The sequence below is a fragment of the Protopterus annectens genome, chromosome 4.part0 (genome assembly GCF_019279795.1).
Source record: "Protopterus annectens isolate FY-2018-M chromosome 4.part0, PAN1.0, whole genome shotgun sequence".
Classification (NCBI taxonomy): Eukaryota; Metazoa; Chordata; order Ceratodontiformes; family Protopteridae; genus Protopterus; species Protopterus annectens.
Genome location: NC_056733.1, coordinates 1,213,194,180 through 1,213,213,859, shown reverse-complemented (window position 1 = coordinate 1,213,213,859; position 19,680 = coordinate 1,213,194,180). Strand labels below are relative to the sequence as shown.

The 19,680-nt window shown below is 38.5% G+C and overlaps 1 protein-coding gene across 3 annotated transcripts in view; it reads left to right on the top strand.

Moving 5' to 3' along the window:
* The window catches only part of LOC122799824 (serine/threonine-protein kinase 32A-like), a 1,819,471-nt gene that overhangs the window by 1,021,332 nt on the left and 778,459 nt on the right, over positions 1-19,680 (top strand). For all 3 annotated transcript variants that reach the window (XM_044069142.1, XM_044069143.1, XM_044069141.1), the window contains exon 6: positions 2,725-2,762. In XM_044069142.1, the coding sequence (XP_043925077.1) occupies positions 2,725-2,762 (38 nt within the window). The remainder of the gene's footprint in view (positions 1-2,724; positions 2,763-19,680) is intronic.

Here is a 19,680-nt window from a genome sequence, read left to right as displayed (position 1 = left end):
AGCACAATTTGGATGAATGGATGGGTAACACTAAATTCACCCCTACATGGGTCTACCTGAAATTATCGAAAATGCACTTTGTCGAATCCCATTTCAGTGAAGTTCATTTCATCAACTTCCATTATATCAAACTCCCGGAGCTGCAAATAGGAAACCCGGGGAAAGGAAATAGTTGGCCACCATGCTGAACTTTGCCCTTACTCGACTATAGTGTGATCTTGGAGTTGGTATATTTAGTTGGGGGGTGTTGGGAGGGTGAAGCCCCACACTTGGAGAGTTTTTTGTTTTTCTGTTTGTTGTTTTTGTCCTGGTGGTTGGGTCAAGCGGTTCCTTTCCCGGGGTTTTCTCTTTGTAGCTCTGGGAGTTTGATGTAATGGAAATCGATGAAATGAGCTTCGCTGAAATGGGATTCAGTAAAGTGCGTTTTCAATAATTTGGCGTAAACCCATATACATACGTGTGTGTGTGTGTGTGTGTGTGTGTGTGTGTGACAGTTTTTTGCACCCCCACAGGATCAAGCCTGATGGCTCCTGTACCTGCTTCCAGTTGGCCAGTTTGTTCCACAGTACTGGGAGCCAGTGCTACTGGTTAGGCAAGAGTCCTACTGTTCCTGCCCAAAAATCACCAATGGACTCTGCCACTTGTTGCAACAGTCAGGTGGTAGACAGCATGCCAGTTTTACTGGTCCTATGAGGCAGCCTACCCTCTTCTCTGGTGGAGCACTTCTCCCTCTCCTGCAGTGTCTCTTTCGAGTTCTACTGTGGCTGATCTCCAAGGGTTCCCATCAACTCCCGGTATTAATTTACATAGCAATGGGCTCAACAGACCTCGGCTCCATGGGGTAAACACCTACTGCTCCTGCTAGGTGTCAGCTATGTGGTGAGTCAGAGCTACCCCCCCCAAAAAAATGACTGAGCAAGCAGTGACCGTTCACTCCCACCCACCCTTTATGGCTTCTAAAAGTATCTGAGCTGAGATTCAAACTCGAGTCACATGTGTTGTAGTCAGGAATTCATCTCTTTCTATATCATGAAGTAAAAACCTCAGACTTACAGATTTTGTTTTATGAAACCTAATACGCAGGAGCCTGGCATCTGTGCTGTAACCAAATGGCATGAATGAACAGTTTAAAACATGAATTGGTAACATTCAAGGAAAGTTGCCTTTCCCTGAGTGCTTCTGTCTCACAGTAAAGGAGGTGAAGGGGTAAAATCCCCTGCATGGGGTGCATATGAGGTGAAAAAGGCCTGTCACTACAAAGAAAAAAGGTTGGAATTAGCTTCTTCTGTCCAAAACAGAATTTATATTGCAAGGAAATCCTTGAACCTTGCACTCAGTGAGACTTATTTAAAGAAATCTCCGTAAGAGCTAGTTCAGAGCTAATATCAGCTGGCCTTTACTTAAAAGACACAAGACTCCTGATAGTAGGAATGCTAGTACTTCAGTGTTTAGTGCAAAGTTTAGGTAACAGAGGTGCTATCAGGAAAAAAAAAAGTCATTTTTACAAATGTTTATTTCTTTTAACTAATTATACATCCTTAGGTGTTATATAGTTATTTCTACAGTAAAGAAGGCATTGAAATAGTTATGGTGAATTCAGTGGTACCAAATGCACTCTGATGTGTTTTTGTTTTGTAACATTGTTGTATTAGAATCAGGTCTGCATAAAGAGTTCACAGATATGTCATAGGGAGCTGTTAGAGTTCCCTACGATCCTCCCCCAACTCAGTGGTATGTCTTAGTGCTTAGATGTCAGTGTTGCTACCAACCTAAGGAGAAAGAAGGAAGCACGAATGTAAGTGATTGAAAGACAGACCAGAGATAAGCATACGTAAAAAACAAAAAGCAGATCTCTGTCAGTGGTTTAAAAGTAGGCATATTTTTCAGAGCAGACATGGTTAACTATATTATAGGTCCTCATGCACTAACCTACACGTGCATAGGTCACCAGCATTACATGCTGAGCACTTACTGACAGTCTGACACTGCTTCAGATTTTGTGACTCTGGTAATGACAATTTGTGGGTATATGAACATTTGGTGACTCTATGTGCCTAAATTAAGATAATAATGTAGCTTAACTCAGAACATATTTTATTATGTAAAATTACTGGTTTCTGTATCGCTTTCTTGTGAAGAGCATTATAAATGTGACATACTGTTCTGTTTTGTACATTTATATTATTAAACTTCAAAAATCAAAATTAAGTAGTATAAAATATATCTGAAGCATTAAGGAAAGTCAAATATCCTACCACCTACACTTTCTGTCAAAGAAGTCTGCATGAATGAGAAAAATTTCCACTGCTGCAAGTAGTTATTACTGACAGAAACATTTTCCTTTAGAAGTATTACCGTGAATATGCATTTTTATTGTTTGCACTGAAAAGTAGCAAGAAATATAAAATATTGCTAATGGCTAGATGGATGGAAATGTAATTTACATGTCAGATAATATGATATAAAAATAATATGATAATATACATAAGCTTAATATTTCCTTTGCAGAAGTTCAAAGATTTTGGAATTCTTTTTTGATGGATAACTGACTCTTTTCTTGTGCCATGATTAAACAACATTTGTTTATAAATAAACTCTCCATGTAGTACATGATATGCAACAGTTTTTGTTAGCAATACGTCAGATGACAAATACTTGAAAACTATGGGCAATATTTTAAAGTTTCAGGAAAATACTAATATGTTGTATTTTTTTTTCATATAGGGATATAAAACCTGACAATGTTTTACTCGATGAACAAGGTAAGCAAACTGAAGCCTAGAAACAATGTAATTTAACCATAAATTGTTGCTTGGATTGTTAACACACAATTAAAGTCAGTATATGCAGAGGTGTTTGATCATCACCCTTATTTTTCGGGTATATATATTAGGACATCGAAGTTTCAAAACTTCAAATGTTCTAATATCGAACCCTATTACACGAAAGTTGAAAATATTGAAGCAACAGAAAACCAAATTTTTTCCTAGGGAAAAGAATTCGGTTGTTCGTTTGTGTTGCTTCGGTATTTTCAGCACTGTGGTGGATAGTTATGGGTCAGGTTCAGGTAAATGTGCGATTGAGTGCGGGTTAGGGTAGTTAGGGTTAGGGTGTGGGTTAGGTATGTGTGCAATTGTGTGGACGTGAGGGTTAGGGTGGGTTAGGTATGTGTGTGATTGTGTGGACGTGAGGGTTAGGGCAGGTTAGGTGAGTAAGGGTTAAGGCGCAGGTCAGGTAAGTGTGCGATTGTGTGGACGTGAGGGTTAGGGTGGGGTAGGTGAGTTAAGGTTAGGGAGCAGGTCAGGTAAGTGTGCGATAGTGACGGACCTTAGGGTTATGGTTTGGGTTAAAATAAGTGGATAGTTAGTGGTGTGTATAGTTTAATGTAGGGTTAGGTGTAAGATATTAGGTGTATGTGTGTGGATTGCTGTTTGTTTGGTGTGCTTGTGTTGTGTGTATGTGTTTTGGAACAACTAATGTTTTCCCTAGGAAAAAAGTTCGCTATTCTGTATGTTCGATGTTTTTAGCTTTTGTGTAATAGGGTTCGATATTAGAACATTCGAAGTTTTGAAACTTCAGTGATCTAATATAGACCCTATTTTTTATGAGTACAAAACAGACTCCACAAGAAGGGTGCAGGGCTGCAGTGCCCTGCGCTCTTCTTGTGGAGGACGCAGGGGTGCTGCGGTTAGTGTTGTCGCCTCACAGCAAGAGGCTGTCCAGTTTGATTCTTGGCTGGAACGCCTTCTGTGCAGAGTCTGTATGTCCTCTCTGTGGTTGATTGAGTTTTAAAGACATGCAGATAGGAGAGTGTGTGTGTGCGTGTTCCTTCTGTGAAGGTTGGGTGCTGGGCTGGCAACTTGATACCATAAAAACTCCACTTCCAATCAGTCTGAGGACCGGTGATCTGCTGTGGTGACCCCTAACTATTAAAAGCCAAAAGACATAGCTTTGCTTTTACAAAACAGACCCCACTCATTTAGCACATAATTAAAAAGTCCAATGTTAAAAAGGTATGAACTGCTTTGATTCCATATTCATTGGGTATGACGGTGAAAAATTCTTCATGTTCATGGTTATGAGGATTGGTACAATACCATCTCTCATACTGTCTACACATCGAAATAAAGATGTTAAAATGGGGATGTCTATAAGGATGGTTGGAACCCTTGTAACAGTAAGTTTGAGTTGACATTCAACAAAGATAGAAGCAGGTTCAATCAGCCATCCTGCACCTGATACAGTCGGGCACATAGGTGGATCTGACTCAGTCTTATGAACCTTCGGAAGCCCTTTGATGATGGGCACTATAGGTTTTCCCACTATCAAATATTCATACAATTCCTTATTAATCTTCTGGGTCAAAAACATATGTATTTCAGCTTGAACTTTGTCCATCACCTTATTCACATCCCTTTTGGATAGTGTCATGTAGGTCTGTGCTTTACTCAACATCTGTTTTATCTATTATATATAACAATATCCATAACAAAGATGCCTCCTCTGTTATCCGTCATCCTGATACTTATGAAATCTCTGTTGCTTAGATTTTTTGAAGATCTGTTTTCTTCATAGGTCATGTTGAGATAAGTTGCTTGTGTCTGAGCTTGGAAACTTCTGTTTCACTTTAATAAAAAAATCTTCTAGCTTAGTCATAAAAACATCCATAAGTGCTAGTTTCTCTAATTCAACTTGTTTGTGTTCTATAAGCTTAGCCAGTTCTTCCTCTTGGGGATGAAAAAATCCTATCAGTAACCTAATGTATCTGAGACTTGTTTCCAAGTTAATCTCTTGCCATCTCCTAAGAAGTTCCAGATAGTAGGCTCCATATGTTGGCATGCATTTAATTCTAAGCCCCCTTGGTATGATATTGTAATGTAGGCAGGCTTCCAAATGGAAATACTGCCACTGTAGTCATTTCAGTTTAAGAGCTTCACCTTCCACTTTAAATATCTTGGGAAAGGTCTCATCTTCAGTTCACTTCAATGGTAATTCTACAGCCACATCAGCGAAGTTCAAGTGTAACAGAGGATTCACATTATTAGTTAACATGCTATTCACATGCTTCATAAATGTAGATTTATTAATATACTCACATTCAGGTCAATAGCTGAGTTCCAAATTATCATTACTTTCTGCCATGTGTGAAACTGCTAGCAAAACAACAACAAACTGAAAGTGAAATCAAATATACTGGTTTCACTGAAAACAAGCCTCTCCAAATACATACTTAATGCCACAGAACTAGCAGTGTTAAACAAAGGTTTGATATTCATACCAGCACTTTCATCCACTTAGGATGAATTTGTCATTGGCATTAAGATCTTTGGACATAATATTTTATTAAAGCATGCTTTTGGAAGTAATCTGGATGGACGTTTAAACATATTCAAGAAACCTAGTACATATATGCCAATACCGCATCCAGTAGTAGATTTATTTGTTAAAGTATGTGAAACAGAAGTTTTCAAGCTCAGACACAAGCAACATAGAACGATTTTTCACAACATGACCTATGAAGAAAGCAGATCTTCAAAAAATCTAAGCAACAGTGATGCAATAAGTATCAGACTGACGGATAACAGAGGTGGCAACTTTGTTATGGATATTGTATATATAATAGTAAGATAAAAGAGATGTTGAGTGAAGCACAGATCTACATGACATTATCCAAAAGGGATGTGAATAAGATGATGGACAAAGTTCAAGCTGGAATACATGATATGTTTTTGACCCAGAAGATTAATAAGGAATTTTATGAATACTTGATAGTGGAAAAGCCTATAGTGCCCATCACCAAAGGGCTTCCGAAGGTTCATAAGAGTGAGTCAGATCCACCAATGTGCCCAGTTGCATCAGGTGCAGGACGGCTGACTGAACCTGCTTCTATCTTTGTTGAATGTCAACTCAAACTTATTGTTACAAGGTTTCCAACCATCCTTATAGACGTCCCAATTTTTAACATTTTTATTTCAATGTGTAGACAGTATGAGAGATGGTATTGCACCTTGTAACCATGGACATGAAGAATATATTCACCATGATAACCAGTGAATATGGAATCAAAGCAGTTTGTACTTTTTTTAACATTGGACAACACTATTGCTACTAACATCAGAGTTAATCTGCTTCATAATTAAAAAGTCCTGCAGTCTGAATGCCTGCAAGAAATACCTTTGAAAACCAGGATTACCTTGTCCTCTAACTTATTCCTCATGCTTCTACAAACTAATTTGAAGTCACATATAGGCCTGAATTCAGAACAGCCGTACCACAGTGGAGCAATACAAGGACATGCAGGACCATGGTGGGCTATTTCCCCGGCTGTGCTACATGTTAATGAGGCATATGTTAATATGGTCAGAGCCTCTCCCTAGCAACTGCCTGTTCTAAGGCATTTACACAGTATCATAAATGGTTATGTTCATTCAACATGGTAGACGTAAGCATTGGGGAATTTAGTGGTCAGGTAATGTTAGGAGGTGTCTGAGTGTATGTATGTGAGAGGTTGCATGTGTAAGTATATGTGGGAGAGTATGTCTGCCTGAGAGGACACAGAAGAAGGGGGTTTAATGAACAAGTGTGTTGGGTGTGTTTGTGTATGTTTTCATATGCATGACCAGGTGGGAAGGAGGAAGTGTGTGTGTGTGTGTGTGTGTGTGTGTGTGTGTGTGTGTGTCTGTGATGAATTTGTGAATAGATTTGTGTGGAGGGGTGGTTTGTGGTGACTGTCATACTTACACCCACCTCTAGACTAACAAGCAAAGCTGCAACACTGGGTCAGGAGAACAGTAGCCACTAGAGAATGTCTGAAGAGGGGGGATAGGGGATCACTAACCACCAGGGAGAACATTAAAGATGTGGGCAGGTGGGACTGTAGATGCCAGAGAGAACTCTCCTCTACCATGCCTTAATTGCACTTATGCAAGACATGGGTGGGGGGAACACTAGACACCGGGGATAATGTATTTAATTGCACTTATACAAGACATGGGATGAGGAGAGCACTAGCCAGTGGGGATTACAAGTTAATCTCTTGCTTAACATCTGTTACACATAACACGTGTCAGAGGAGAAGATTAGCACCAGGGATACTACAGGTAGCATGCCATAAAGGCACCATGGAGGATTTCAACCCTGTACCCTTCCAGCTCCCACAGAGGATTTATTCCTCTGCTACCACTAGATATGAAGGATGTAATCTAAAAAGAAATAATACCAGAAAAAAACTACAAAAGTGAGAAAAACCCTTCAAATAAAAAAAAAAAAACTTGCCACAAGAAACATCACCATTAATCTACTACACTAACTGATAAGTTAACGCAACAAGGTTTATTTTTAACATATATGATCTTGGGCAATAGTCAATGCCTGCAAGAGTTTGTAAGTTACAAGGGTAATTAAATATAAAGTATACCTGTCATCATCATAACAGAAGAAATTAAAAGCAATTGTAGTACAAAGGCACACAGTTAGGAATGGATTTTAATTATTCCTCTTACAAATTTAAGAAAGTCACTACAATAACCATCTTTGCACTACCATGGGTTTACTGAAGGATGTGAATATCTGATGTCTAGCATTAATGACTGACTGTAATCATTTGTGATGTACTAGGGCAGGATAAAGAAGGCCTCTGGAATGTTTTGACTACATAGGGACAGATATGGGGTATTAGGTATGTGTGTTTGAATATGTGCATTGCATGTGGGGAGTGAATATGAGGGGCTTGTCATAACACATTGCATCAGCTGCCACTGTTAACTGCCACAAAAAGTGCTGATTTACACTCAAGGTAGTTAACAGTGATTCAGAGACATGCAAATTGCCCGATGATGTCTTTCCTCATTGAGGCTAGTATGTTTCTGAATATGCTAGTACTGCATCGCAACAACAGGGCCATAATACCTCAGGTCTCAATGTGAGTGGTGGGATTCTTTCTAAATCACTGGGATAATTTCCCCTTCATCTGTAAAATTTAAATGTTTATTGTATTTATCATAGTTTTATTACTTATTTATTGATACTGTTTCATAGGTAGTCCAGTTGAGCAGAAACCATTTTCTGCAAAGGTGTGGAAAGCAAGACTCTTCAATTACAAACTGGAGATACCACATATAACTTTGTTTTTGTACATTGATCTCTGTTTTTCCAGTTAAATATAGATTTTAGAATTTTTCTTACTCATTGAAAATATTTAAATGAGTAGCCACTTAGAAATTAAATTGTTTAACCTGGAAATACAGCTAGCAACTCATTTCCAGGAGAGTTCCTTCATTAGGCATTGAATTAAGTAAGTACTGGCGTGAGATTATAAAAAGAACACCAAAGAGCTGTACTTAGATAATCTATAGATAGATAGATACACAGATAGATATACAGATAGGCAGATAGACAAACAGATGTATAGATATATAGATAAATAGATATAGTTATATGGGTATATGTATATGTGTAGCTGTGTGTGTTTGGCTGTGTTTTGGCTATATCATTGTAGCCTGTATGCTACCTATACCTCTCAACTGTCTAAATTTTTGCAGAATGCCCAGATTTTTGGCTTCTGTTTGTGGTCTGTGCCTCATAAAATGTGTAATTTTCTGGCAAATCATTGAGGATTGAAGTCACTAAATAATGACAGTCATTTGAGTTTCAGACTTCATATCCTCTAGAAAATGCATGCTAGCACAAAACGTTTTACTCTAGCAACTTTCCAAGTTTGTAAAAGCAATATTTGAAATTTGTCTCTATTTTTGATCCTTTGTTCCCCTATTATTTTTGGATTTGTCCAGATTTCTTGTACTAAGAGGTTGAGAGCTATGATGCTACCATGATATTTACTCAGTAAAAAAGAGAACAGTTACAGAGATCATGAGTTTCAGAGAAGCTTTTTATTATTACATTTATGGAATGGGAGACTAGGTAATTTTTTTTGTTGCATAGCAAGTGGCAATACAAATGTGCTGTGGGTAGGATGCATTTCATTGGATGAAGAGCTCATTGGGGGTGATCTTTATAATTCCATACCAGTTCTTACTGGTTACAATGTCTAATGAAAATATATAGGTATATGCTACTTAATTGAGCCGCTGTTCACTGAACCATGGCCCAATGAATCTCAATTGATTGTTCCCAATACATCAAAAAAAAAAATGGGCTTTAACATGGATCTTGTTGGGGTGTTGGCACTCTCCTGCTCATGTCTTCTCCAATGAGTTTCATTACACTGGAGTTGATCAGTTGGCTTCATCAAGCTGTGGTTTATTGAATAGCAGTTCAGTAAAATTCTGTATTCTCATATGTACATATATAAGTGTGTCATTGTTGGATGACAAGTAATCAAAGACAACTTATCAAAGCAGTGTCTATAAAACTCCTTGCAAATGCTACCATGGATCCTGGGTGAGTCGAGTTCTATCTTCTCCATGCACTCGATCAATCAGTACTGTCTGTTCAGGTATTTCTGTCTCAAAATATCGTAGAGCAATTGTTATCCAAGGAACAGTGAGTTGACTGACACACCCATATGTTTTCTCTCTCTCTCTCTCTCTCTCTATATATATATATATATATATATATATATATATGTGTGTGTGTGTGTGTGTGTGTGTGTGTGTCGAATTTCTTATGGTTGTATCCATAAGATCAAAGTTTTGAAACTTCGAACCATTTAAATGGAGATCGCTGTACAGCCCGGAATGGTATATTTACCATTTTCCTTGGTGTAGTGTGATCTCATAGTTAGTATATTTAATTAGCAGGGGGGTGTAGGGAGTGTAGGGGGGCTTGCCCCCTGCAAAAATGGAAACATTTTTTTTTTGTTTTTTTTTATTTACATTTCGAAGTTTCAAAACTCGATCTTTCTCAACCATAAGAAATTCAAAGTTTTGAAACTTTGAAATTTAGAAGTAGACCCATATATATGTTTACCACCATGTTATTGAAGTGGACTCTGTTGAATGATTGCATCATCGACCCATGTCCACCAAAAGTCACATTGCCGAATTCCAATATAGCCGACGTGCATCTCAAATTTGACCTAGGAACAAGCATTAACATGGGTCGAGATAGGGCAAGATTTGTGCTTTGGCACTATAGGAGTTTGACATTTTCAATGTTTGAGTTTCAGACTTCGCACTAAGTGGATTCGACCAAGTCCACTTCAATAAAATGATAGTAAACCATATATATATAAGAAGAGAAAGAGAAATGAACACAAAGATATAAACAAAGGAGAAAAAGGTCACATAGACAAACCATATGGTAAAACCTCCAAGAAAGACCCACCAGGGTTGAGGGTTGGCATAAGAGATAGAGGTTTACCTCACAGGCACAAGGTACAGGGCTTGATTCTCACCTTTGAGGGGAAATTGGCTAGGCTTTTTAAAATGGCCCACAAGGTCATCTAGCCTAGTACTTGCCTGTAAAATGTTAGCTTTCTCTGTGCCAGAAAGAGTAAACTTTTCCTGTAGCAAAAAGTGTAAGTGCAGTGAGCTTAGAGATAGAGGACAGCTGATACAGGGTTCAAATCTAATTTACAGGGAGTGGGTTTGGCATAATGTTTAAGGTCTTCACCTTATAGACACAAGGTGCAGAGTTTGATTCTGACTTCAAGTTATTGGCTAGGTTTAAAATAGCTCTTCAAGACATTTAGCCTAGTTTTCACCTATGAACTAAAGCTAAAGTCTTCATTGTATAAGACCTTAAAAGTCCTGTATTGGAGGCTCATAGGATACATGCAAATACCCTGTAAAGACTTACCACAGTTTCAGCTACATAGCTTATCTGTGCCCATGATTTTTCACTTTTTACTTTTTCAATCTTTAATGTTGAGTTTAGACCAATAAAATCAGCCCCCACTAGCTCTAGACATGCCATAAAATGTACCCTTTTTTGAGCACATCAGTACTGTATAAGTGGACTGTTTGGCTACTTTGGAAACACAAACATTAACACCAAACCTGATGTCCATAAATATTAAGGTGCTTGCAAAATATCCCAAATAAAATCCAAGCCAAAAGGTGAATGATCACAAAAACAAAATGTTTTGTAAAATATTAAGTTAAGACCCAGCAATGCTAGAGTCTTCACTGTATGATACCTTAAACCTCCTGTATTGGAGGCCCATGGGATATTATGCAAACAAACCCTTAAGAACATGCCAGCGTCTCAGCTACATGACTTCTAAATTCCCTTGATTTTTCACTTTTTTACTTTTTAAGTCCTTACTGGTACATTCAGGCACTTTAATATTTATAGATATCAAGCTTAACCTTTAGCTCTGTGTTTCCAAACAATAGCCAAACAATCCACTTATGCAGTATTCATGTGCTCAGAAAAAGGGTGAAACATGTCATATCATGTCTACAGCTAGTGGAGGTTGCTTTTATTGGCCTGAATGTACCAGCAATTGGGAGCCCATTGAGCCTTCTTTTCCATCTGTTTTAGTGGTTTATGAACATGGGTCATGTATAGCAGATTTTTTGTAGCACTTGGGAATTCATTTAATGTTTGCATGTCTGATGACAGCATATGTTGTATCATGCAATAAATTTATTTATTTGAAATATTTTTATAATATACAGTCCTGTTATGCAGTTTATTACTTTTTATTGAATGCTATGACTGTAATAGTGTATCCTATGACTGATCATTTTGAAAGTAGCTTAATTGCGGACTTGTGTCCAGTCAAATACAAGGCATGACGTTACTACAGAATTTTCTTGAAATGGGATTCCTTTGAAAGTGCTCAAGAGCTTTAGGGTATAATCCATAGAAACTGTAATATTGTTACAAAAGGTTTTGGACACGTCTGTCTCTGGGAAGCACACTCAACCACTAGGTCTAGTCAGCTTGGTAAATAGCAGTCTGATCATGCAGAGACACTTCCAGGGTGCAGTCAGTTTCATTTTGGGTACTTTCTTCAGACATGTGCAATAGCAGTTCCTTCTATGGGGTAGGATGCCCACTTGGTGTATTGGTACTATGCCTTTCTTTAGGTGTGTAGAACAGTGGTCATGCTAGAAAGAAATGCTGGTGTTTATTTTAAATTAAAACACCATTTTCAGAGAAGTAATGTTCTTTTATTTAGATAAAGACAACATTCACAAATTAATTTTTTACATCTGAGCATGCATTAAGGATCTAAATGTAGACAACCTGACTGTTAATGTCCTATTCAGTTACCATTCCAGATAGTCTTACCCCACCAAAAATAGCTGAAAAAAAAAAAACTTGGCTAAATTAGTCTCATTAGCTTGTGGCATCTGTAAAGGAAAACAAAACATAATGATATACAAACATAAATCAGAATGAAAATACTCCTAGCTGTAAGGACAGCTGCAATATCTTAAGAAAGTAATGCAAGGGACAGCAATGAATGACCTAAGCTTTTCCATGTTCTCTTACGCACTGTAAGCTAACATTTCCATGTTCTCTTACGCACTGTAAGCTAACATTTCCATGTTCTCTTACGCACTGTAAGCTAACATTTCCATGTTCTCTTACGCACTGTAAGCTAACATTTCCATGTTCTCTTACGCACTGTAAGCTAACATTTCCATGTTCTCTTATGCACTGCTATGACTGCTAGCCATTTCACTTTTCTTCCTTTCAAACAAGAAGAAAAAACTGTATTTATCTGTCACATCTGTGCAGCAGGACATGACGGATATCATTGCAATTCACTAAATACAACTTGTCGAGGTAAAACAGCAGAGCACTGTAGGAATATCACACACATTAATTAAGTTTACTGCAAAGGTAAGCTGCACTTTTTGTAAGCTTGTCATGTAATAGTGAAGTCCAAGACAGAGGTAACAGTATGAACAATATACTAGTATTTAAAAATCATCCAAACGTTAAATGAGTAACATGTTTTGTAAGAAACGTGTCTTTCAAATAGGAGTATGAAACCTCATGGAAAACAACTGAACCATTTACAGTCTGGAGAGTGACAGATACAGGTTTTGGTGTATGCATAATTCATGAGCCCTCACTTCTTGGATTTTCTTCCTGATTCATCCTTGATTTTCTAATCTATTCTTTTTGCTTTTATTAAAGCGTTGGCACCATATCCTTCTACAAAATTGATGGCCTGACCATGAAGCAAATGAAACTTAATTACATCACCCATTTTTTTATGGGGACTTTGGTTCATTTCCTATCATTAACCTATACTGAAACTCATTTACTTTAGGAATGGAATAACTACAGCATGCAGCTTGTCGCTTTTATACCCATGGCATTTTGCAAAAAGGATTAAACACTCAAAGTGATACATAATGACAGAGACACTGTTCTCTTATTGGTAGTATTACCTGCAGTGCTTGAGTAAGAATAAATTAAAACAGTTTTTATGTACAGAAATGACAGTGTCCACACTCACTACTGTGTTGTAGAGTGATGCATTCTTGACTGCTGTCCACACAGCCTGAGCTCATTTAATGTCCAAGATGCTGGAAAAGCCAGGAACGGAAGGGAGGAATGTGTGATGTTCACCTCATCAGTCCTAGAGAGAATGCTTACAGCTGGGTGCTTCATGATGGAGACTGATGAATATTCCCTGGTTACTGTTTCAGCAGAAGGGGGAAATTGGGTAGGTGTGGTGCTTTGTGTGGTGATGTACTGCCTGTCATAACCATCCCACTTCACCACATCCAAAGGCTGCACATATGATACTCAGCCTCCCTGACTCTCACTCACAGGAATAGAGGAAACAAAACCGGCTTGAAGGGAAAGCCTTTCCTGATGAATACAGTGTTATAGGTCCCTTGTACAGGGGATGCTTGACAAAAGGTATGGAGAGATCCAGCTGCTTTGGGAAGGAGGCTTGCTGCAAGAAATAGAAAGAACTGGTCTCCCTTGAAGAAGAACAAAGGGATTTCAAGGGGATAAGGGTGGAAGACCATTGACAAGCTGGATACAGGGGAAAAATAAATAGAAAAAATAAATGTATTTTCATACTTTTAAAACTGGATATGCACTTAGTACAGTAATTTCAAATCTATCATGCTTGCAAAAATGAATTTTTTAAAAAAATTTCAAATAATTGTACTTGTGTATTACTTTTAGATGGTGTGGAAAAGAAAATATAATTCATATTTTGTTTTCTCATTAATTAAGAAGGCCTGTCTACAAGTCTCTGGAACCTTCTGGGTGGTTCACAATGCTAGATCACTGGGATTGTTTGTCTGATTGACAATACCACAAAAACCTTTTCACTATTGAGCAAACACCTCACAACCTTTTTTTTTTCAAGTTGAAGCACCCTTTCCCTTGTATCCTTATGTTAGGGGAGACCCCCATAACCTCTTTAGTTATATGTACAAACTTTACAATTGCACAACAGTGGGGAAAATTTCATATTCCTTGATCACTGAATGTGGTTTTCTGTCAGCTGGGCAAACTATAGTCAGTTACCAATCTGGTTTCCCTTCTGAACACATTGATATAACACTCGATTTATCTTTCAGAAGAACTGTTACTTGTCCCATATCAAGGCTAGACTCATAATGTCTCTCAACATTTCTAGTATGATGCCAGAGCATAAGAATGTGCTTAGTAATATTATATTTCTAATTGTCAGAGTATCTCCTGGGTGTTTTATCAAAGCAGTATGGTAGGGATGCAAGCTAAATAGGGCATCATCCTTTATGAAAAGAATGTCCCTTCACTTTTCTTGTATCAGCCCACTTGGCTTATGTCAGCCTCCTGTTTCCTTTGTTCTTGTCTAATTTTTTCATCTGTTCAGTCCCATGCCTTGCAGTTTTTTTTTCTGAATTTGTGATTTTACAGCAAATTGGTTTATTTAACTCCATGTTTATGTGGTCAGGGACATATAGGCTATAAGCAGACTGTCTAGTTTTGTTTGTAATTAATTCCTCTACACTTAAAGAACTATCCTGCCTTTGCTTACACTGCATATGATGTATCTTATGCCTAAAGTAGAATTACCTTTCTGTGTGTAACTCCTTAATGCTTATATAAACTCCTGATTTGATACGAGCTAATATGAAAACATTTTTCAATCCTCAGTTTCTGATATTTCAAAAGTAGTAAATATTTTATCAAGAACTGAAATTAGTATTTATGAGGATGTGGAATTGTTGGTACTTTCACTGGAAACGTAGTAGTCATCAGTGTACACCGACCTGTAGAGGTCAGTGTGCAAATCAGTCCATGCATTTGAATTTTGCTTTGTATCTGTCTAACGTAACAATCAGCCTGTACATTTCTCAGACTCATTTGTAGCCATACCATGTGACAACTTACATTTATGTATGTAATCATCCTCTGCTTCTCTTTCCTCTTCAGTTACAGTAAGTAATTTTATTAGCCCGTGTTTCTTTGTTAATTTATAATTTAATAGATCAGATTCTTTTATCTCTACATGAAAACATGTTTTATTTCTATTTTACTTTTTTAAACAGCTTTCAGTAGGTGGCATTTTTGTTTGAACTGTACATGTGAATTCTTCTAAGTTTCTATCATTCTAGCCTTGTCTTAAGTTTATTGCATATTTTATTTATTAATATGTTTATTGATGATCCTGTGCTTGCAGCCACCTTTATCTTGCTTAATATGAATTAAACAAAAAGTCTACATATCATCCCACTGTACAGACATATATTACATTTGTCTCTGTCTTCATTATCTACATCTGTGTCATTGCTTGGTGACAGATTTCTTATATACTTTACTATTTTGTCATCTTTACAATCTCTCAAGATTGCTTCCTCTGCGTTGCTACTCATTGACTATATTTCTGCTTCTTCTCCAGGACGCAAAATTATTTTATATCTTGCAATCATATTTTCTAAGTGTAGGAAATGTCAATTATGAGGATACGCCAAGCACCAATGTCTGCACTATCTTTTGTACCTCTTTTTCTGTGAAATTTACTCACGCTGCCTTTGTGTCTGTTGCTTTCACATCTACTGCTTGAAATTTATGTTCCCAGGCTGAGCAAAGAGAGAATGATGGTTAGTTGTCGGTCTGGTGCTCGGATCCATCACATCACATATGCACTCAAGTCTTTGAATAACAATTCTAGTTTCACTCTGTCATAATACATGTGGGTGTCAGTGACTTGAGATGTACCTCACTGGACTATATGAAGAGAGAAGTGACGGAGCTCTTGGACTACGCGTTTCAGGCAGGAATGAGACTAGCATTAAGTAGCATTCTACCTTCTCTGATGATGATGCCACAATATAAGCAAAAAATAATTGACTTCAATAATTGGCTTACTTTTTGGTGTCAAAGGGGTCCAATATTTCTCATTGGAGTGATTGAGTGACAGACCAGACTGCTTCACTAGGAGTGGCCTGCATTTGTCCCCTCTAAGATTTTGATTATTTGCAATGACATTGTCCATTCCCATAGTGCCATTTTTAGGCAAGGCCAACCTGATAAACCTATCAATATAATGAAACAAGCAAAGGAATATAAGACGGTGTTATTGACCAATGCTAGGTGGCAAAACAAGAAACATCTCTCCCTACAAGATGTTCTCACCCTGGAGGATATAGACATCTGTGTAGTGACTGAGAGATGGTTTAAAACAGCAAAAAATACTCTTATCCTACAGGGCTCTAATGTGCAGAAGGGGAAGAGGTGGAGGTGTCTCAATCTTCATCCAGAAGAGACTCACATCAAGGCTGGTAAAGTAGCATGACGCACTAGAGCTTCTTCATGTCCAAATCACCATCACAATGATACCGTGCCATATATTAGCTAAAGAACTCCCTGTATGACCCAAGAAAGCCACAAGGCTTACCTACAGGAAGTAGAGTCATTCAGTATTAATCCCAGTACAATTTTTTCTAGGTGATCTAAACTATCCAGCTATAGTCTGGGAAACCTAAACCACCACTAGTGCACAAGCATAGAGATTCCTCAACTTTGTCAATACAAATGCCTTGGAACAATTACTCCGAGTACCCACTAGGGGTAACAACATCTTGGATTTTGTCCTTACTAATATGGGGGCATCTTATTCCATCTCTTGCTCGTCTTTGTTACTTTTTACGTCCAAACATAAAGTTGCCTCTTTTGAAATACAGTTGAAGCTAGAGACCCCATCCAACCGAGGCACCTTTAGAAATGTCTCTAAGACAAATTACCTACTCATAAGTGATACATTGGCAAGCTTCAAATCCCCACCCAACTGAGTTAACGCCAATGAATATACAGAAATATACACTACTACACTATATCAACATGTAAACAGCTGTATAGATGCCACTGTATCAGTAGTAACAAGCACAGGGTAAACTCTAGAAATAAAACTGCATGGTGTAGTCATAATATCAACAAGCTTTAAAATAAAAGGGCGAAAATTTTAACCAAAAAAAGTAAGACAAGCAATTCCCAGAATGATAGAACCCTCATCATTGAAACAAACAAATAAACAATTCAGAAGCTTAATAAAATCTGGGTCTATATTAGAACACAGAAGTCTTGAAACTTCAAATGTTCTAATATCGACCCCTATTCAGCAAATGCTGAAAATAGTGAAGCTGCAGAACATCAAATTTTTTCCTAGGGAAAGAATTCGGTTGGCCATTTCTGTCACTTCGCTATTTTCAGCACCGTGGTGGAAAGTTATGAGTCGGGTTCAGGTAATTGTGCGATTGTGTGGACGTGAGGGTTATGGCACAAGTTAGGTGGGTTAGGGTTAGGGCGCGGGTCAGGTAAGTGCGATTGTGATGGATGTTAGGGTGGGGTAGGTGAGTTAGGGTTAGGGCACGGGTGAGGTGAGTGTATGATAGTGATGGACCTTAGTGTTAGGGTTTGGGTTAAGGTAAGTGGATAGACAATAGTGTATGTACAGTTTAGTGTAGGGTTAGATAAAGGATTTTAAGTGTATGTGTGTGGATTGCTGTTTTTTTAGTGTGCTTGTGTTGTATGTATAGGCTCATAGGTAGGTACTAGGCTATTAGCCCTAAGGCCTATATAAGCCTAGCCAAAAAGGTACCCTGGCTTTTGCCACCCAAGAAAATTGTTTTCCTGTGCCCCTGTCGAGCAGAGCCACAGAAGTGATCCCCAGGGTGAATTTCCTATTTCCCATCCAATCATCAAGATTTTTCTTAAAGAGTGCTAATGAGGAGCTCTATTTGACATAGATAGGTAGTCTGTTCCAGAGTATGGGAAGTCTCTGGGACAGGAATGTATCCCTCCAGCATGTTTTGTTTATTGTGGTGACAAGGTTTAGGTCCCTAGAGCATGTAGTTCGGAGGGATTGGGATTTCTTTAAGTGGAGCAAGTCCAACAGTTCTGGGTTTGACATAGCTTTGTATGTTAGGCAGAGATCTCCTCTAAGTAGGCGATATGCGACGGAGTAAAGCTGGAGATTTTTGAGACTGTCTGCATAGGGCATCTGTTTGAGGCCAGTAATCCTCTTTGTGGGGTATTTCTGTGGCATTTCCAGTTGTTGTAGATGTCTTGTGAGGTACATACCAAAAGGGGCATTGTACTCTATAATGTGTCTAATGAATGATGAGTAGAGGGGAACAATGACCTCTTTTTTTCTGGATGAGAAACCTTTTGTGATGAGGTGAGCCACGTAGAAGGATTTTCCGACCACTGTGGCGATGTGATTATCAAAGGAGAGACTATTGTCCACCTGTGTCCTAACGTCTCTTATCACACTTTCGGCATTAAGTAGACTACCACTTATGTGGTAGTTCATGGGTACAGAGTTTTTACCAAAGGGGATGACAGTACACTTTTTGGCTCTGAGCTTCAGGCCACGGCTTTGACACCAGGCATCTGTCTCAGTGAGGCCCTTTTGTAGTATGTCCACATCATTAGGAGTTTCGATTATGGCTCCTAGTTTGCCGTCATCTGCAGACTTTGTTAGCCAAAGACCTTCTGTGTTGGCCTGTACTTCAGAGAAGTAGACACCAAACATGAGGGGACCAAGGACTGAACCCTGTGGTACTCCACTTGTCACTAGTCTGAAGTCGGATTTGGAGTCTGCTACTTTCACAATGTGGGATTTGTCCATGAGCCAGTTGGCAACCCATCTTGTGACATAGGGATTTATACCTAGTTTAGTGAGCTTATCTATAATTCCAGAGTGGGGGATGGTGTCGAAAGCCTTGGCGAGATCTAGATAAGCTGTGTGAACCACCTTACCCTCATCTATGGCTTTGGTGACTGCTTCAAAGAAGTCAATCAGATTTAGGAGACATGATCTGCCTTTTACAAACCCAAACTGGGTGGGGTCCAGAGTTTGGAGATTACCAATGTCTTTTTTTTATGAGTTCCATGATGATATGTTCCATGGCCTTGCAGACCAGGCTCGTCAGGCTAATGGGGTGGTAGTTCCTGGGGTCCATCGTGGCTCCCTCTTTGCAAAGTGGGATAACTGTCGAGGTACGCCATTCAGTGGGCACAAAGCCTGAGGTAAGGCTATGACTGAACATGGTACTTAGGTAGGGTGCCAGTTCATTCTGTAGTTTGTGTAGAACGCAGCCTGGGATATTGTCAGGTCCCATGGATGCTGTGTTCTTGGCTTTGGAGAGTGTGTTTTTTACCTGTGCAGCCTTGATTACAGGACCTTTGCATTCTTCCGGTATAGAGATGGGCCATCTAGGGGGTGAGAGTATGTGTTTCGGAACAGCAAATTTTTTTCCTGGGAAAAAATTCTCTGTTCTGCATATTCGATATTTTAAG